This window comes from Geospiza fortis, unplaced genomic scaffold, assembly GCF_000277835.1.
Source record: "Geospiza fortis unplaced genomic scaffold, GeoFor_1.0 scaffold603, whole genome shotgun sequence".
Taxonomy (NCBI): Eukaryota; Metazoa; Chordata; class Aves; order Passeriformes; family Thraupidae; genus Geospiza; species Geospiza fortis.
In genome coordinates this window covers 8,571-29,409 of record NW_005054460.1, presented here as the reverse complement: position 1 = coordinate 29,409, position 20,839 = coordinate 8,571, and the positions used below count along the sequence as shown (strand labels likewise).

The 20,839-nt window shown below is 41.1% G+C and overlaps 2 protein-coding genes across 3 annotated transcripts; both read left to right on the top strand.

The window, feature by feature from the left end:
* The first annotated feature begins 850 nt into the window (after positions 1–850).
* Positions 851–11,486, top strand: LOC102034805 (glutathione S-transferase-like). The gene is made up of 7 exons (XM_005427901.2): positions 851–950; positions 4,897–5,013; positions 5,694–5,745; positions 8,903–9,035; positions 9,358–9,499; positions 10,905–11,036; positions 11,182–11,486. The coding sequence occupies exons 2-7, from the start codon at positions 4,927–4,929 to the stop codon at positions 11,302–11,304; spliced, it is 669 nt and encodes a 222-aa protein (XP_005427958.1). The 5' UTR covers positions 851–950; positions 4,897–4,926; the 3' UTR covers positions 11,305–11,486.
* Positions 11,487–15,004: 3,518 nt separating this feature from the next.
* LOC102034640 (glutathione S-transferase-like) lies at positions 15,005–20,283 on the top strand. Of its 2 annotated transcripts, none has more exons than XM_031062750.1 (6): positions 15,005–15,208; positions 15,859–15,910; positions 17,672–17,765; positions 18,660–18,801; positions 19,458–19,589; positions 19,900–20,283. In XM_031062750.1, the coding sequence occupies exons 1-6, from the start codon at positions 15,122–15,124 to the stop codon at positions 20,020–20,022; spliced, it is 630 nt and encodes a 209-aa protein (XP_030918610.1). In that variant the 5' UTR covers positions 15,005–15,121; the 3' UTR covers positions 20,023–20,283. The 2 variants fall into 2 exon arrangements, with proteins under 2 accessions (XP_030918610.1, XP_030918609.1); XM_031062749.1 differs by having other exon boundaries at positions 17,672–17,804.
* Positions 20,284–20,839: the final 556 nt, after the last annotated feature.

Sequence of the window (20,839 nt, the reverse complement as noted above, 5' to 3'; positions counted from 1 at the left end):
ACTTTTGTCCCGAGATTCCGCAGAGTGAGGTGCTTTGTTAGTGGAGCCTTGGCTTTAGACAGACAAATACAATTTTGATAACAGTGTGGGTTCTATGAACAGATCTTCAGATTAATTGTACTGATGTTTGCTGCAGGGGTGTAAAGCAATGCCCCACATCACATGTGGGTCTGTGCTAGAGGAAAGAACCATATCTTGGCACCCAAATCCCATTTTCCATTTGCTATGCTATCCTTGTGTCTGTTCATATCCACTTTCAGTTTTGGGATTTTTAGTTGAAATACAGATAGAAAAGCTGAAACAATTACTTCTCATGGGTAAGAAAATCATCATTTATTTAATCTCTGAGTGTTAGCCATGTACATTCAACTTCAAAAATTAGTGCTATTGCCTTGAGACATAGGGTGGATTGTGACATAAACTGCTTGTCCATTTTTTATACCAAGTAAGCTTGATACTGTATTTCAAAGTAATTGAGCCCTGTTATTCCATACTTTGAGTAACTTCTCTATGCCATACAGCAGCAAAAATAAGGACCTGCCAAATAATTAAATAAGCCTAGAAACTTTAGTGGTTTTTCTTTAAATGATTACTATTACCTTAAATACAACCCAGGAAAAATCTATAATTTTCTCAGTGTTTTCAAATGTCTTACTCTTGTATTAGGGAAAAATGCCCCCAAAATTTCAAGAGACCAGTTCAAATAAATGGCTACCTTAGAAACTGTGAGGTTGGTGTCATGGTGTAGTCAAATCAAGAAACAAAGACTGTCTCTGCTTGGGTGTCAGTTTTCAGAACCATATGTCTTTAAACTGGCTAGCGTGAGTTTAAGAGCATTGGGAGGCTTTTTTCTCTTATTGGGTATGGCTGGAAACTCCCCCAGGCTGCAGAGTTTAAACAGCCCTGGGGAACCTGCCTGTGCTGGGTGGAGTCTGAGTTAAGGTCAGAAGGTAAGAACTTAAAAATTCCTTTTTCTTAAAGCATTTGCATGACTATTTTAAAGTGACACAACTAAGTTTTTTAGGGCGTCTGCTGGTCTATTGTAAATTCTTTGCTTTCCTTTGTTGGTCTGTTTGGCAGGTAGACTAAAAATGGCTTGATAGTTATTCACCAGCGGAAGCTGCAGGAGAGAAAATGCCAGAGAAAGGTGCGTTTTAATCAGGAAATTAATTCTGTGGTGCAGTCTAGAGCTGACAAAGGCAGCCATGAAACAACTGAGAGGACAAACTGCAAGTCTCGAGCGCTGTGTTGTTTCTTCTGGGTTTGAGCAGGAAAGCTGGCCCATGGGATATGCTAGACTGTAATCTCAGCTCCAGGGCTAAACAGCACTTCATGCTGAGTGCTCCTGTTTTTGGAAGATGATGATCTCTTAAATTGTTCTTGCATCCCTGAGATGGAGGCTCAGAGAAATTCTGGACAGGCATATTACTAAGGCTTACAAGGAAGTAGGAAATGGGATAGAAATATGGATTTTAGACAAAAACAATTTAAAAAATTGTATGTAGTCAAATTTTATGTCAAGGCTTTTGCTAGACGTCAGGGCAGTGTATGCAAGATGCAGTTATTTATTTTACTGCAGCATAAATTCATGAAATGAACCAGTTCTTCAGCAGTGTCTGGGTTAGTGCAGTAGTCCCCAGTTGTCCCGAGTAGTGTTTTGGCTATGAGAATCAGATATTACTTAATTAAAATTAGAAGGTTTTCCATGCCTGTTCTCAACAGTCCCTGGACATTTGGCCATTTGTACCTTTTGCAAGAGTCAATTTTCCTCAGCAGGAGCAGTCAGACATAGCTTTTCAGGAGCAAGAAACACTGGCTCATACCATGGACTACTTATAAGCCTGGTGGTTTGTACTGTTGTTATGCAATATATGTTAGGCCATTTCCTATCTCTTTTTTTGTCCTTCTGCCATATGGTCAGGCTGATGAATGATAACAAATTTCTCTGGCAATTGTATAACTTTAACAGTTCAGTAATTCGTGGAGCATTGGATAGTTTACTTCCATTAGGAGTCATAAATCCACACAGCTTCCCTAGCTGCCCAGTGGCATGGCACACTCCAAATGCATACTGAGAATCAGCACAAATATTTACAGACTTGGAGCAGCTGCTAGATCTTTTTTAGTGCAGTTAATTCAGCTGCTTGTGTGCTCAGCTTTGGACTGAGTGGTGGAACTTCTGCTGCTTCATTCGCACTAGTTAGTATTTCAGTTGCTGCTCAGATAATGTGACCACCCACAAATAACAATTCCAGACTGGTATTTAGAAACAGCGCATCTGTTACATCTGCTTGAGCCTTTTAGGCTTTATGGCTGGTTACTACACAGCTGTGAGGTCATTCCTTTCCCAGGTGGAAAGAGTAGTGTAGTGGGATTTGGCATGTCAGTTACTATCCCAGAGGCTGTTCCTTGCCCTTCTTGTGCAAACAAGGTGAATGATTTACCACAGTGTGACAGCCCCAGCACAACTGCAGTTAACTTCAAAATCTTCAACACACAACCTTGTGTGTTGCCCAGTGAATGGGTTCTTCATCACCTTCGGTTATCAGTATCAGGGGTTTTCCTGTTTCCTTGAAAGAGCTGTCTGGCACTGGCAGAATCCTACAACTTCTGAAAAGTGTTAGTTTTTAGTACCTGGTCTTGGAATGTTTTGAATTGTTTTAATATGATTTTCAGATAATAGCTACTCATCTTGCTGAAGAGTGTTGCACAGATATTCTGTACTTCCCTTACACAAATTGTAACTTATATAGAAAGGCCCAATGACCATTTTTGATTAAGGCAAACAATGAGGAATGGGTGACAGCTATACAAGATTACTTGGCTACTAATAAAGCATCAACATATTCTATCAAAAATGGATCCACTTTTTTAAACAGTACATCCTTGAAAGTCTCTTAGTAAAACTAGAAAAATAGTGGAGGTCTGAGTGAAATCCTGAGGCCTTGGCCTTGTAGGCTGTATCTTTCCCCAGATAAATGAAAAAAGTGTTGAGAGTCTGGATGAATAGGTTTGCTTTTTTAACGTAGAAGTTGCCAAGTTTCTAGTTAGTCGAGGGTTGTATCTTCTGATCTTTAGGGAATCTCAGGTGTCAGTACTCACAGGGGAATGAGCAACTAAACTGAGCCCACCAGACAAGACTCAGGTCCAGACCTGCGAACTGAAAGTAGCTGCCTGTATGTGAGCTACGGGTGTCAGCTCCTGTATAGTCAGTGGAGATACATTCAGCAGATCTAAAGATTAAGGCGACTTTTAACCAAAACTCAGGAGGGTTTTTTTGTTTGGTTTTGTTTTTTAGTTTGTGCGGTTTTTGTTCTTGTTGATGGTTTTCTTTGTTTGTTTGTATTTGTTGGGGTTTTTTTTCTGTGTTGGAAGGTTAAGGTAGGTAAAATCCACTCAGAGCTGACAGTTTTTTTAATAAAAATAAAATCTTATGGCAAATTTTAATTCTATGTTTGTTGTTGTTCTTCTCACATAATTTAATGCCACATAAAATCTCTTGTTCGTGTGAAATGATAAAATGATACCTGAGGCTTCTTATTCCTACTCTTCTGCAAATAAAAGATAATGTTTCCAGGAGGATTGAGGTTCATCAGGAGGATTGAGGTTCATATACTTGAAACTTCAGTCATTGGCTTTTTAGTGAAAGGAAAAGTCTTATTTACTGTAAGTTTCTGTGCGTTACAAGTTGGGGCAATGTGTGTTGACATGATAGAGATGCAACGAAGCTGAAAAGTATGATAATGAAAGAAGCACTAGCTAGTTGTTGTGAACTATATTGATAAACTGCCCTACAGTGAAAAGTAGTCACACAAGATGCAGAAACTAATAAAATACTGTCCCTAGAGCCAGACATTGTAATTAGGAAGCTATTCGCACTTTAAAACTGAACATACTTTTTTCCATAATGTGTATTTGGATTATGTTTATTAAATTACCCCAAATATCCCTATTTATTTTAGTAGCATGACTTGGTTCTTACTGGAATTGCTCAAGGGGCAAGTCTCAATTTTGTTTTTTATTTAAGTGAAGTTTGGGCAAAATATGTTCCAAATGTACTTTGTTTTAAATACACCTACAAAGCACTATGGCTTGAAGAAAACATGCTACTGGAGTGTGCTGAGCCTGATTCAAATAGGAAATGTCAACTGGATGCAAGGTGTGACAGATGTAATGATGCAGCTTTGACTTTAACTCTGGGAAAACTGGAGTCATCTGGAAATTTTATTAAGTGAGGCACTCTGAGCCATTAGGAACCAATGCAGCTAGGTTCCACATCTGGCTTTGAGGGACACCTCAAGGCTGCCATAAGCAGCAAGGAAATGGGCTGTAGCCATGCAGCCAGCTACAGGAAGATGGCCAAGGAAGCTCATCTTTAATGGAATAAAGGGAGTATCAACAATTCATTCACCCCTCTTTGAGGAAAGAAATGGACTGCATATGAAGCTGCAAAATGCACATATGGCAAACAAAGCTAGACAAATTTCAGCCTACTGGTAAAGCGTGTTTTCCTTTTCTTCTTTTCAATGATGATGATGGGCAGTGAGGTTAGGTGAGTAATTTCCCTGAGGATGTGGCAGGATTTTCAGTAGCTTTGTATAATTGTCTTCATAGACAGCAGTGTTCCCCCTGTAGCTAGGGACTCATATCACTTGTTTAAACAGGTCTGTGTTTGCTTACAGTCATAAGAAGCCTCCCCAGCAGCACTGGAGAAGGCTTTACAGATTCACACATCTTTCCTTTCCTAGCACAGGCTGTGTGGCCTGTCTCTCATTTTATGTTTTGAACCAAATGAAATTTAAACTTCAAAAGGTATAGCAAGAATAAAAGGTGCATCTCCTCTCAAAATAACAGTGCTTAAAACACCAGTTTTACGAGGTACTGTTTTGCACTTAGTATCTTTCAGGGAACCAGGAGCTCAGGATCATGTCGGGGAAGCCCAGGCTTACCTACTTGAATGGAAGGGGCCGGATGGAGTCCATACGATGGCTGTGGGCAGCAGCTGGTGTGGAGGTTGGTTGACGTTTTCAGTAGAGTGTTACAGACTGGTATTCTCTACTTTCCTCAGTGAAGGACAATTTAACATGCATGTGGCAAATAAAAGCTGCATGAGGGTGGCTAAATTCTTTTGTCCAGTGGCACTGCATGTTTCTAACTACCTTGTTCTATGCTTGATACTTGGGATGCAAACTCAGTGGCATTTAGAGTTTATTAGAAGTAGTAGCAATCTCCTGAAGTGATTAATCATAAGGGGACAAAATGGGGATTTATTTAAAGGGCCTTTATTAATTACAAGTTATCTAGCTGTGCTAGCAGTCTTAATAAGTTTGCAGTTGCAATGTGTGTATGCTGGGGTGGGGTTAGAAATATTTGATGTGCCTTGTGCTTCCCTTGGCACTGGCTCCAACCTGTCTTGTTTCTGTAGATGCCTGCACTCTGTTTGAGCTTGTTCTTCAATTATTTCTGAATCAGTGCACTGATACAGAAGTGTCCAGGCCCTCCTTCTGCTCCCCATCAGCTGCCAGGGTGTGTGAGGGATCCTTGGGACATCTGCACCTAAACAGTGCAGCTGCAGATCTAGCTCATTACCTTATGCTTAACTCAGTAATTCTAGGCATGGTTATGTGCTATCACTTAACAGAAGAAAAATGTTCAAATACAGCAGCGTGACACAATTCTTACTCCTTTTTCAGTTTGAAGAAGTTTATTTGGAAACAAAAGAGCAGTATGAGAAGTTAATCAAAGGTAAGATTCCTGACACCTAAGACTTAGTCCTTCAAAATAATTGTCCAGCCTAGCTAAACTTGTGGTTTGAAATAATTTATTTAAACCAGTGAAAACTTCTGGGTGCACACCTTGAATAGTACAATACTAGCTTTGAGTAACCTGCTATTTCCAGTGCCAAATAAATGGTATAAGCTAAAAGTCAGCACTTCTGTGATTGTACTTACTCTAGTACATTAAACAGGCAAACACTTCTACTTACTACTTAATACAACTTACTTACCTATGCTGTTGAATTGTTAGCATGGTACCTGGCACATTTTTGGTCCAGGGCAAGAACTCCCTGAGCCTGAGGTTGGAAGCTTACCCTAGTTAAAAAGCATGGAGCCAGCAGGGAGACCTGTGGAAAGCATGGCATGGTCAAAGCAGCATGCCACAAAGGCTTCATGCCAAGCTTGGGAGCAAGACCAGTTCTTCCCACACACCAGTGCAGAGCCCTAGCCACTGCTCTTGATATCTGGCCAGAGTAATCCAGCAGTGAACCCCTCTGCTGACACCCTGGAAAGAGAGGACCTTCCTGCCAGAGTGGGGAAGGAGTTGGGACAGTGAGGAGCAGTAGAGTGTGCATATGCCCCGCAGTTTACCTGCTGCCCAAGACATGTGAGAGAAATCCTGGAGCAGGCTGGGCTTGCCAAGCCGTACAAGGAGGCTTGGAAGAGGTCTTGCCTGCGTTGTGGCAGAACTCAGAAAGAAAAAGCTGTGTCTAAAGAAATTCTGTCAGGGAAAACTAAAGTGAACAAAAATAAGATAGAAGTGGTATTAAGTAGATAAGAATTAAATTTGCAGGTCCAGTTTGCTGGGACTCTTACAATGTGGGAGGACAGCGCAGTGTACACAAACCAATTGTAGCTCTAAATGTAAGAGCACGGGTACTGAAAGCCCAAATCTCTATATTCTTCACAAGAGTAGGTTATCTAGAAAGAATGATAGTGTAACCAGGATTGTATCTGAGCTTATTGATCTCCAGAGAGAAGGATTAAATGGTGGTGAAAAGGATAGGGAAGTTTTATAAGGAAGATCAAGCGTTCTATGTCTATATATTGATTTTAAGATGGTGAGAACACAAAGAAAAAAGGTGTGGTTTCATAGAATGGGTTGAAGAAAGATGAATAAATTAGTCATCCTGATGAAGGGGCCTCTAGAATGTTGCCAGTTGTGCAGGGCAGGATTCAACAGGAGTAACTCTACATACTTCTCCCTTAAACTTTTTTTCTCTCCCTACCAATATGATTTTTGACAGTTTCCTGTGTTTAGACACTTCCACATAGTTAGACTGGCCCAGGCATGACTTGCCTTAGACAGGCCCAGCCTGTGCCAGCTGATGATCCTCCAGGCAGTGCCCCAGCAGTGTCAGGATGATGCCTGGGCCAGAGGCTGTTCCCAACAGGCAGCTTGCAGAGAGACAGTCGTTTTGGAGGCAAAGAGAGTTAAATACCCTTGGCCTGAGCAGACCTGTACCTCTTGGCCTGCGGCATGACTAACCTGGCTCAATCTGTGCAGCCAAAGATTGCCCAGGTGGTACCTGGGTGTCAGTGAGCTCTGCTGGTTGGTTACAAATAGCAGGTGATTCTTTTTTAATGTGTGCTGCACAGACCACCTTTGGAGAGAACAACCCAATCCCTGGAATTACTGCTAGACTCCTTTTAGTCCTGCATATGTATTCTGTGCTGTGGTTATGTGAAGTGATTCTCCCTGCAAAATGAGGGAGGAGAGGCAGTCCACTGATTTTAAGAGGGAATTCTCTTTTCTGTAGCTAAGAAACAAATGGTGTATTCAGTCATATTTGCTGCATTGCTTTTTGTCAAGGGCCAGAAAGACAAATTATATTTTTCACTTCACATCTTTCTGCCGAAAAATATCCTTCCAGATCTATTAGTTTTCCTATTCTATTGTTCTCTAGATAGGTAGCAGTAATGTTGCTTCCTTAAGATGCAGAGGTGTGTTCTGGAAAGACAAGAACACACATGATCTTTCTGTGAATGTTTACAAGAAGTAAATACAAGCCATTTGTTGCTGCAGAGATAACTACTCTTTGAATTTCAACTGTAAATTAATAATGTAGAATGAGTGAAGAATATTAATTCTAGCCTAGCAAGGTATTTTAACAGCTCTGGAGAAAAAGGCAGGCAGATGTGCCTGTTGAAATGAACCTTCCTATCCGAAAGAAGGATTCACCAAACAGATATAAATTGAGCAATTAAAAGAAATCATTGACTTTGAGCTGCAAGTGGCAGCTGCCTATTTGGATTTGGAGTTCTGCTGTGATTATACATAGGTCAGGATTGTTCTCTGGATGCCATTAGTATGTAGATGGAGGAGGGAGTGTCTCCAAAAACAGTGAATTAGTCCAGCAGAAAACCAGTCTAGAATAGACTGACTTTGCAATGCTGAATCTCTGTGTGTGCTTAGCTCTCAGAACTGCCTCACTGAAAGCTCAGACAATTGCCCCTACCAGCACCAGCAGAAAATGAGACTATAAAGATGTTTCTATATAGGCCTAAATTGTAGAATGGCACTGAGACTAGGCCTGTAAAATCCATGGGGACACTCAAACTCTGGTCCTGAAGTGACTGTGTGAAACTTACTCAAACACCAACAGCTGTCACAGGCTCTCCTTTAGCTCTGTAGCTTCAGTGTATTTGAAGTGGCCTGACCCTTTCCTGTATTCCTGCAGCTTGGTCTTGCTGCAGTACTACCCGTGTATGTCCCTGTCAGGGAATTGATCTGCATTCAAAATAATTGGATTTTTTTAAAGTTCAGATTTACTAGGTATCTTTATTCTCCTCCTATTTTTTGGGTTGAAAGTGCTGGTTCAGGCTTTTCCTGCCATCATGAGGCAGGCTCCAGAAGTGCAGAGGTGCAGGCAAGGGCCAACTCCCACCAGCCAGTGAAGCTCTGTCAATGATGTCAAGCCCAGGGCCCAGCTGTGCTGTGGTGACTTTGCTACAGGAGTGTGATGCAGGCTGTTTGATCCTCCCCACAATGTTAGTTGAGTGCTGTGAGTTTGAGCAAGACATCAGTGGTCTCCTACACTGCAAGAGAAATGTGCTCAGTGTCTCACTCTCCTGTATACCTTGCAGGAGGAACTAACAGGCTTTCCTTCACCTCTCCACCCTAGATGGATTCCTGCTCTTCCAGCAAGTGCCCCTGGTTGAGATCGATGGGATGAAGATGGTGCAGACCAGAGCCATCACGAGCTACATAGCAGGGAAATACAATCTCTATGGGAAAGACTTGAAGGAGAGAGCCCTGTATGTAACACCTCCTATCACTAACAGAGCAGTCTGTTATTTGATAGCTACATTATATAAACCAAATTCAATCCTGTAAATCCCATATAAAGGCATCAAAAAGGCTAATAATAAGATTTAACCACTGCTTCTGAAATGCTCCTATCAGAAACAGGCTTCTGTTCTTTTAGAAAAATATTCAGGTTTCGTTCATGCTTAGTTTTGGCTGTGAAAATTGGCACTATATTGGTAATATAAAATTCCTGTAAGTTGCCTTAGTTAATTGGAAAACAGATTAAATAACTTCTGTGCTTTTTTTCTCCCATCTTCCCCTGACCAACAGGATTGACATGTATGTGGAGGGAATATCAGATCTGATGCAAATGATTTTGATGTTTCCTTTCTCTCCACCTGATGCAAAGGAGAAAAATCTTGAGTCAATTAAGGACAGAGCAACTAACAGGTACTTTCCAGTCTTTGAAAAGGTAAGTGACAGCAAGTATGTGTCTATCAAACTTGCAATTATCCAAAAAGTTTCTGCAAAATAAGAATGTGTTTGTAGTGTAGGTCAGTTCCCAATCCTCAGCTTTTTTGGCTATCAGAAAAGGGGAAATACAGCAGCACATCTTCTTCTCTTTGTTTGCTTGTGTTGTCAGGGCTGTGGTATTTGAATATCTGTGACGCAATATGTTCTCAACTGTACAGAAAAACTTTTCACTAAAACTTTTGTGATTATTTTTCTTGAAGGAGCAGTTCTATACTTATATTTGTTTGAAGCCCATCTCTCCGCCATACTTAATTTCATTTGGAAAAGTTTCAACTGGAGGAATGCAAAAATTCCTTGTACATAAATCCTGTAGAAAGGAGTACTTTAGTAAAACTACAGTCACAGATTTATAAAACAATAAACCCAACCCATATGATTCATGCATTTGGCAATATTTCCCACTTTCGTAATATTGATCTAGTTTTCTTGCAAAACAATAATGAAGGCTGAACATCACACAAGTTCTTAGCACTAAAATAGTCTGTTCCCAAAGGCAGGGATTTTCTTTAGTTAGTTGTTGCAATTCTGCATTTCTAAGTTTGCTTCCTTGTCGCCGGTTGGCCACAAGGTTTTCGGGGTGAAGGAAGAGACGAGATGGGCTCCATAATCAGAAGGCTTGATTTATTAAGTTATGATATATACATCTATTATAACTATACTAAAAAGAAAAAGAAAAGGGAGTTTCCAGAAGCTGCTAGCTACCTAAGAATAGAAAGTAAAGAATGATCAACAAACCTTGCTCTCTCGGACTGTGTCCGAGAGAGCTCAGTTCCGGATTGGCCATTACCTCCAAACACTCAATCTGGGCCAATCCAGAACTGACCTGCTGCATTCCACAGAAGCAGATAACCTATTGTTTATGTCTGGCTGCTGAACTTCTCAGCTTCAGCAGTAAAATCCTAAGAGAGGATTTTTCATAAAAGAAATGTCTGTGACACTTCCTGATATCAGCATTGGACATTACTTCACATGAAACATCTAAATGGGAGTTCTATGAATTCCTTAAATTGCTTGTTGCTTGCTCCATTGTCCCTATTTCTAATTCTAGGACTGTTACTAGTCTACTTAAGCACGTGGTTTTGTTTCTGTTCCTGGTGCCCATCATCATTCATTATTACTTAGTGACCAAAGTTTGTAGTCTGTATACTAGAACACCAAATGAACAAAACTGAATTTTTTCCTAGCAGTAAAGAAAATTAGGCTCAGCTTCAGCTGAAAAGTCCACCCTGAAATTTCAGATAGAATTGCTGCTCAGCTCTGCGGCTGTGCTGTGAGGTTTAGCTGCCAAGGATGCCCATATGCCCCACTCTCATCTGCAACCCATGTTTTCTTGTCTTCTCCAGGTTTTGAAACAACATGGCCAAGACTTTCTTGTGGGCAACAAATTCAGCTGGGCAGATGTTCAGCTAATGGAAGCCATTTTAGCAGTGGAGGAGAAAGTTCCTGACGTGCTCTCAGGGTTTCCTCAGCTGCAGGTAATTTAATTACTGAGCATGCTGTATTCAGGAGCTAGAGGTCAGTCCTGATGTAATCATCTCCCTGTGCTGGATAAATCACTTTGTTTGTGGCTGGAATTCCTCTCTTGCTCTGTTTTTTAATTTTATATATATATTTTTTTAGGTGTTTAAAACCAAAATGAGCAATATGCCTACAATTAAGAAGTTCCTGCAGCCTGGCAGCCCAAGGAAACCCCCACCAGATGCCCATTATGTAGAAACTGTGTTGAAGATTTTTAAGAAATGAAAGCCTTGCCACCTTTGGTGAGACCCAAAATGCTGGGAGAGCAGGAGAAAGCAGAGCAGCAACCCCAAACCCTAAACCAAAGGAGAAGGAAGCTCAGCAAATTAGTATTGTTTTAGTTAAAACCAGTGCTAGAGGAACAAAGCAACCCATACCAGAAATAAAGCTTTCTGTTACACTGGCAATGTGACAGCAGCTTTTTCTTTATTGATATCAAATGCTTGGCAAAACATGAAAACAAAGGGATATGGAGGCAAAGAACTGTTTGTAGGGTTGGGAATTTATTAATTTGGAAAAGGAACAATGCAGTGTTAGTATTGTCAGAATACAACTTGTTGGAGAAGATATTTTCCACATGAAAAGAAGCTCAGAGTAAGAACTGTGGAAGAGAAGAAAGAGAAGACTTGCAGCACCACTTACCCTTTAAAGAAGTAGACTTGTTTCAAATTTCCATTCTCAAATTTAAAGCTTGTGGGTGAATTGGATTTTTAAGGTCTCTCAGTAAAGTTTTTGCAAAACCGATTACTTTTGTCTATAAATCAGGTATTTCAAACCTGAATGATCATACCAGCTACTCCCAAGCTGCTTACAAATATATTACCTCTTGAGAGCAAAGTGTTGTGAAAGCAAGGTGCAGTCTGCTTTGCAGACTGTGGCAAGGCAGAGGGGGTTTATTTCTACACCTTTAGGACAGAACACAGAGCAACAGATACTCACAGTCCATTTAATTTCAAATAAAAATATTACAGCAGACAATAAACAGCCTTGATGCAACAGAGAAGCAGCTGCTTAGAAGGAAACTGTGTTCCAACGACTGTCAGTAATCAGATCTGATGCTTAATAGTCTATGACATGAGTGAAGAAAAAAAGAAATCAGAAAAAATATGGAAAAATGAACCTGAGGGAGAAAACAGAAGAATAATATTTCCCAAAATAGTTCAGTGAAGTGATATTCCGAAAGTCAAGTTATGAGACAGACTATATTGGACTTAGTTGCCTGAAATCTCAATGGATACTTGTGACAGAACAAGAAATGTCTGTTGGCATTAAATTGTGCAGCTTCACCCATGTTTCCTTCATCACAGGATCGATGGCAGCAGCTAAAAGCCCTTTGCAGACTCTGAGAAACAAATGCTGGTTGCCAGCTGAAAACTTATTGAGAAAGGAGGAGTCAGGATGGTGCCAGGTCTTAGTGAGACCCTGGAATGCAGGAATCCATATGGACTTATGTCACTAAATATTAAACCAAATTTAATACAAGTTGTACTGCAGTTGTTCATTTTAATCACTTAGATCAAGCTCCACTACTAAGGTTAGCAAGACTGTTGACATTTGATAAATATGTGCATTTATGTAGTGAAATGTGTGCATTCATGCAGTGTTCCTGCCCAGGGCAGGAGGGCTGGAACTAGATGATCTTTCAGGTCCCTTCTAGCCCCAACCAATCTATGATTCTGTGATACTACTTAAGCACCAAATAAAGCAAGTTTGTAAATGAAAGAGTCAGTGCCCTAAATCCAGCTACAACTAGAGCACTGTCAGTTTTCAGCTGGGCAAACTCAGGGCTCTGTAGATCTTGCTAAAGCCAACAGTTTCTTCATAAGAAATGTCATGCAGCTGGAACCATTTCTTTTTTTTAATCAAAAAAGAAAATAAAGCCATCTTTTTCAGCAGCAAAACATGCTGAAATATGCAGAGGGTTGTTGCAGGAGCTGTTTCCCTCCTGCGTCACTGAAGCATTCAGACTTGCAGCTAGTGTCCAGGAAGGACCTGAGGGAGAAAGCCCCTCCTACTGTAACAACCAATTGTTTTCTGTGACACACTGCAATTTATACAACCTCCCTGTGTAACATAAGAAGAATATTCCTGCCCACCGCTATGTTCAGGGTAATTCAGAAAACTTTTGCATGTACTTTTTGACCTTGACTGCAGGTACTGCCTCCATCAATATTAACCACGTTGATTAGATAGGCAGGATGGTGAACAGGGGATTATTCTATATTGACATTTTGAAATCAATACAGTTGGCAAAAAAAAACCAGTGAGGAGTGCAGAGGGCAGTTTGACTTCTGATACCACACTTCATTCATTGTCTCTCACAGTTCTCTTTGGTGTGTATTTACACTGAGTCAAATTCAGGGAAAAGTTTTTGATGAAAAAAAATTCAAAACCGACCCCAATGTCCATTGATGAAATTGAGCAGAAGTGTCCTGAAGGAATATACCCCTAGCAAGGCATAGAAGCTTGTGTCAGATTTGAGCTGAATTAGTTGATGGGATTTATGTAAAGTGGAATGTGTAAAAAGTAAAAAACCAAAAAACATTAGAATAAAAGTGTGATTGGCATAGTAGTATTTTTTTAATCTGAATGGGCTTTTCAGACATTATAATTATTTTTCACTGGCAAATAGGAGGCATATTACCATTTTGTGCTGACACAGATCTTTCCAATGATCATGATCTCTCATGTATCATACGTTTCTGCATTGTCATCATGAGTCAGGAATTTATTCTCTGTAGGTGAGAAGTAACTAAACAGAGAGAATGGATTTTGTTTGCTTAAGAGAAAGAGGTTTCTCATTTGCAGAGAATTGTTTGCAATACTTGGTGTGGGAGGGGCTATAGAGTTATATAAGCTCAAGGTAGAACTGCTGAGAGCTTAGAGTGAGTTACACTGTGCACAAGGTAAGTGGCTTCTTTTATTTTGGACATGCAGGGAGTTGTTGTATGTGAAACTCAGTCATTGAATGGGTTTTATAGATTGAATGTGTGTATGTATTTTCTTTACTAACATGGTTATGTGTGCCAAATGTTAATTCTTAATCAGCTGCTTTTGAGGTGCACAGAAAAAGAAGTGCAGATACAAGAAATGGGGAGTGTTTCACCTCCTCATTCCTACTGTAGAGAAGCTGACATGTTCTTTACAAGGGGAATATGGTGGTGGATTGGCCGTTTTCCTTTTGCTGCTGTTAAAGCTTCAGCTTTGTTGCTGACAGGGTGTCAGTAGCTGTGAGGCTGGTATAGGCTGGGCACTGCTTGTGTGTGTTTGTGGCTGATGTGCACACATGGTTCTGAGTGGGGTGGGTGACAGTCTGCCTAGAAACTGTTGTTGCTTTAAGTTTCTGCCTAGAAACTGTTGTTGCTCGGGTTGCAGCAGGGTTCCAACTGGCAAGCAAGCATTGCCCTGTGGCTGTGTCTGTGGTAAAGGCAAATCTGATGATACCAGAGGCAAAATTAACCTCCATGTTTTGGAGGTTTGTCTAAAGAAATTACAGAAGTAGGGAGTGTTGTAAAAGGCATTGACTGATGGAAAGGATTCCTTCCTGGCTGGTTCTGATGGAGCATAATAGCTGCTGGAGAAAGCAGAGAATTGCTGAGTTTATAGCATGTGTCTGATTAAACAGTAAACTGTGTTCTGTTATAATGCTAAAATACACAAATAGCACATGCAGCTTTCTGGTCAGAACAGAACACTTTGAATGAAAATTGTTTTGATTGACTGCTTCTCTGTCTGGGCCAATTGCTCTAAGTACAGAGTTCTGCTTAAATGTTCTGCATGTGAAAGTAATATTTGAAGGCAGAATGATAAGTGGCAGTCTCTCAAAATATTCTAACTTTTATCTCCACTGTTGATTAATTAAAGTCTTGGACGATAAATCATTGGTTTCAAAAAGACAACTTTGACTGTGAATTAGAGTCTCCACTGTTGATTAATTAAAGTCTTGAACCATAAATCAGTGGTTTCAAACAAGACAACTTTGAGACAAATTGCAAACCTGCTTTCTTTATTGCAGATACCAAGGAATCAGGCCGGTGGAAACATGTCTGGAAAACCCAGGCTGCACTACTTCAATGGACGTGGCCGCATGGAAACAATTCGGTGGCTCCTGGCAGCAGCTGGGGTTGAGGTTTGCTTCTGGTCTTTTGTACTGAGATCCTGTGACAAATATGTGCTTCTACTGTTGCACCTGAAAAGTGTGACTGAGCAGCAGTTTCAAGCTCTGCCTTTAGTGCATTGCTGAGCAGGCCAACAGGGACCACGAGCTTGCCCTAAGCAGGGGACAAGTTCCTGTCTCACGTGCATGCATTGTGTGCAAAGCCTGCAGGTAGCACCACAAATGCTCCTCCCCTGTAGCTAGAGAGAGAAGAAATTTAAAACCCCAGCAGCAGAACCTGGCTTCTTAATCTTCTGATTACAGAGGTCAAGTACCTGCAATTCTGAGTACCTTCAGTTAAATTCCAATGTCCAAAACAGCAAGAGATTATTATTGCTGCCTCGATATAGTTTGCCATTGAAGGTACTGGATATTGTAAACCACAAAGTAAGGTTTTTTACCTCTGACAGATTTTGATACTAAACCAGAGATGGTGTATGGGAATCTGTGTGTTTCACCACGGGTTTCTGTCACAGTGATGGCCAAAGTGCCTGACAGCTTTCAAATATGATTAATGTTATAAAAAATAAAATTGCCCAAAACATATCTCTTTAGGTCTTCTTTACCTAAATGAGGAGAGGCTAAATCATAGAATGACAACAGAATTTTTCTCCTTCCTGCAGTTTGAAGAATCTTACCTGGAAAAAAAGGAGGATCTGACAAAGTTACAGAAGGGTAAGTTTCCTTCACTTTTAGATAATAACAGCTCAATAGTAAAAATAGGAAGAATCAGAATTAAAATTAGAATTAGAGTTACTTGTCTGAGAACACTTAAGAATTGTTAAATCTTAGTGCCTTATAATGAAAGTCCCTTAACTGGATTGTACATGAGCTCTCATAGGTGCAGAGAGAGGTCCTGCAGTGTGTTAGCTGTTATCATCCACCCAGTTGCTTCGGTCTTCACTGAATCACAGAAGGGCTGAGGTCAGAAAGAACTTCTTAAGGTTATCTACTCCACCTCCCCACTTCAAGCAAGGCCCCTGCAGCCAGTTACCAAGGACCATGTCCAGCTGGGTTTTGAGTATCTCCAAGGTTGGAGAATGTACAGCTTCTCAGGACAGCCCACACAGTCAAAGAGCCTTTCTTGAAGTTCAGATGATAGACTCTTCTTTGCTTCAGCTTGTGTCCATTGCCTTCCATCCTATGGCAATAGAGACCTTTGTCTTCAAATCATCTTGAAAGTCATTAGAATATTAGGTTGCCTCCAAAGTTGTTGATTTATAATCCCTATGAAAACAGAGATCCAGATTTCCAAGTTAATCTCTTCCTCTGCTGCATTCCTGCATTGCTGCTTCCCAAGGCAACAACCCCCTGCGCTGGCTTCAGCTTCTGTCTTCCTGACATGATAATCATGATTCCTCCAAACCAAATTGCATGTCTGTGCCCTTCACCTGGCCTGTGGAAACAAAGCTGAGCTTGGGTTAGCATTTGCAGTCCTGCTGTCCTGTAGGAATAATGACATGGGCCCCTGTCACAGGCTGTCTTTCAAAAAGTATTTTGGGACACAGTTGTAAAGCTAAATGCACCCTTACAAAGAAGGACATAGCTGATCAGTCATCTGAGGCAAGAAATATGATTCCATCAAGCACAAACTCTTGCTGACTCTCTGATCTGATACCTCTCTTTCTGGTGGTATTTCTTCTTGCCAGGACAAGGTTTCTGCATGCTAGCAGAAGAATTGCATGGCTCCAGCCTCACTCCAAGTGATATTTGGGTTTTGCAGGAATCTCGTGGAATTCACTTATTCGTCCCACTTCATGCTTGTACAGATGAGATGCCATTTGTAAAGTCAAAAAAGTTGTCACCACGGTCTTCTTTCCTTTTCTATCCACTATTGTTTATATATTCATTATTATTCACATTGTATATTGGCCAGTGCTTGGAAAGTGCAGATGTATTTAGCAAAACACGACAGAAACTGGCTGGACCAGATCTTTCAGTCCTTCTCATCTCTATGAACCTCCATGAAAATCACCTGTGTTAGAGCCATGCAGTGCATGTATTTTTCAGTGTGTGACAGCTGCCAGTTCTGCATTTGACTGTTTCCTCAAATCTAAAATTCCAGGAACTTCATTTCTATAATATTAAGTTGTTATCATGTCACTAAGAAGAGGTTGCTGCAATGGTGAGCATTTTCCACACCTTCCTGTAAGAATGAGGAAGGTTGCTACCAAAAGGGTTGTCAAGCATTGGAAGAGGCTGCCTAAGGAAGTGGTTGAGTCGCTGCGTGTAGACGTGCACTTGGGGACATGGTTTAGTGGTGGAATTAGGCATTGTTGGTTTTACAATTGGATTTGATGATCTTGGGATTTTTATCCAGTCAGATTGATTCAGATTCTAAATAAAAAGTAATACATGTGGTTACTTGGCCTAACACATGCTGATGGTTCCCATTGAGGGACTGAACTTCTCCCTGTGTTGTTCTCTTTGGCCTAGATGGATCCCTGCTCTTTCAGCAAGTGCCAATGGTAGAGATTGATGGGATGAAGCTGGTGCAGACCAGAGCCATTGCCAACTACATATCAACCAAGTACAACCTCTACGGGAAGGACATGAAGGAGAGAGCCCTGTACTGTAACAGTGCCACCTTTGCTTGTTAGAGCCCAGCTCACCCTGTAGCTCAGGGAAACACAAGGGTATCCCAGCTCCCTGCTCGATTCAGTGGGAGAGGGCAGCACTGCGCGAGATCACTGTGGCTGCAGCTGATGTCTACAGCAGAGAGAGCCAGCTGGATTCCACAGGGCAAGTGAGCCCAGGAATCATCAGTCAGAGGTCTATGCACTTATCAGAAGAAAGCAGTCAGGTGGCTGCTGCTTTTCATTTTCTCCAGCAGTTGTCAGCAGCATCATTTTCTCCTCATCACATTCAGGGCAATGTCTTTTAAGGGAACAAGAACCCTCCACTCTCAAATAGCCAGGAATTAGTACAGATTTAATTACAGGTTATTAAAGGACAGGACTCCTGGGGCCCATGTTTTGACCTGAGGCATTTCTGAGTGCTTGAATATAATAAGCCCTGGTAAACACATGTGTCAAGATATTTGGTAGAAATGGTATGGACCTGCAGTTAAACTTGGGCTGTCTTACTGGATTTTTAACCCAAGTCTGGATGGCACACATGACAATTCTGTAGTCAGGTTCACAAACCCATATTCCAGACAAGAATCAGTCCCAGTAAGAAGTGGGAGTCCTCCAGTCTTTATGTTTCCCTAGGAATTTTGCCTTTGCCTTTGGCCCAAGCTCCCGCCCTGCCTGGCCCCAGTGCAACTGCATTCCAGGGGGAACTTTGCCAGGCTATATGTGTGTGTGTGTGTGTGGGATAGAAGGGGCAGGGATTTCCCAGCATCTCAGTCAGGTTGTGCCAGGAGTTATTGTGCTCTTCAGACCTACTGTGTGACCTGACCAAACGGATCTCTTCCTTTCAGAATCGATATGTACGTGGAAGGAATGTTCGATCTGAATGAGTTACTCATGACATATGTTATCCAACCAGCAGACAAAAAGCAGGAACATTTTGCAAATATGATGGACAAGGCTGAAAACAGATACTTCCCAGTCTTTGAGAAGGTATGTGGCAAAGAGTTGTAGCTCAATTGATGCTGTTACCTTGAACCTCCATCCTGGAAGCACACAAGTTTTATGGAGGAAAACCGAAGAGAAGCTACCACTGGAATATCAATGCTCTGTTTTTAGTGGTGCTGGGATTAAGGTGGAGACAGGACACTCAGAGGGGACAGAAGGCACTTCAGATCTGGGAGAGATGTACAGCTGCAAAAACCCAGCACACCCTGAGCTCCCCAAATGTCCATGTTTCAGTGTGTGTCTTGTTTCAGACAAAAGACACTACAGCACCAGCTTTGACATCAAGTTTCCTCCTGAAGTGTAGGTGGCCCTGTACCATACATGCTGTGTAAAAGCATTGCAGTTCCTTCTGTGTCTCATACGGCTCAGCCTTCAGTGCAGCTACAGCAGCCAAGGCAAGATGAGCACAACTGAGCTGCCAGACAGGAATGTAGAAGTGAAAGAGCTGATAGATGATGCCTAGGATGGCGGTGCCTTCAGATCATTGTTTGTACTACAGATGTTTGAACTGCATTTCCTTCTTTCACTGACAACTCTGTGCAATGTGTGACCCTGCTTTGAAGATATCACATCATTTATGAGAATAGAACTAATAAAAGACCGAGAAAAGACATCATCTGCTTGTGGTTCTTTGTTTTTAGGTTTTGAAAGACCATGGAAAAGACTTTCTGGTTGGCAACCACCTGAGCAGGGCAGATGTTCAATTACTTGAAATCATTTTAATGGTAGAGGAGTGGAAGCCTGATATCTTTGCCAAATTTCCTCTCTTGCAGGTAAATGAATGGGCAGTTTGAATGGAGAATTAATTGGAAAGGGCACTGATTTAAAGTGGCTGGGAAATATGGGGGAGTGAGAGGGTCAGAAGTGACATGCAAAATAATAAAATACCCTAAGAACTTTTAGCTGGCCCCACATCCTCATTGTTATTGCCACATTCTGTCACTACAACCCCAAAAGCATAAGAGGGGAAGCATATAGTTTCTTCTGCAGCATCAAGCTGTGATGTGTCTTTCAGAGCATTGATAACATTGAAATGTCTGACAGTTACAACGATTCCAGTGCTGTTTTGATTTTGTTTTGTAGAGTTTCAAAGCAAGACTAAGCAATATCCCCACAATAAAGAAATTCCTGCAGCCTGGCAGCCAGAGGAAACCACCATCAGATGACGATGTTGTAGACAAAGTGATGAAAATTTTCTACTCCTGAGCAGCACCCTAAAGCCACAAAAACTCTGTTTCATTGTATTTGCAGATAGTAGCAAGGTGAAATTAATTAAAAAGAATGGAAATGTCAAATTAATGGAATGAGTGAAAAAATCTTTTTGATCTTTCCTTAGCTACAGGGCTGGTTTTAGTCTGCTGCAGACACTTCATTGTGAAACTACATTAATGTACCAGCAAAGGAAATAGTTCACTAAATAGGCGATATATTGTACAACACAGAATGCTTTAAATAACTAAAGAGAATACCTGAAATAAATTCTTGCTATTGATACTCAAAACCTGGCTGTTCATTGATTTCTTGCTGCTACTTCTATGCCTAAGATCTGTCTGGTTCTGTTTTTCTGGCCTTCCCAAGAATTGTTGGATAATTAGGACAGACTATCCCAAATAGTAGGCCATGGTTTTGGTTTTTTTTCCCCCTAGGAAATTCACAGAAAAGCCTGCATGTTCTGGCTAGCTGAGGTTGAATGTTTGTATTAGGCTTTCCTCTGAGCTTAACTTGAAATATCCTTGGACCAGAGCTCCTACTGCACCTCTGCTTTGCCGCTAGACACTTGGGAAGTCCAGTAATGCGGCTTCACCCATGTTTCTTTATCAGAAGATCTATTGCAGCAGGTAAAAGCCCTTTGCAGACTCTGAGAAACAAATGCTGGTCCCCAGCTTAAAACTTATTGAAGAAGGAGGAGTCAGGATGGTGCCAGGTTTTAGTGAGACCCTGGAATGTAGGATTTCATGTTGACTTGCATCACCTTATATTAAATCAAATTTTATAGTAATTGTAGTCAAGTTATTCATTTTAA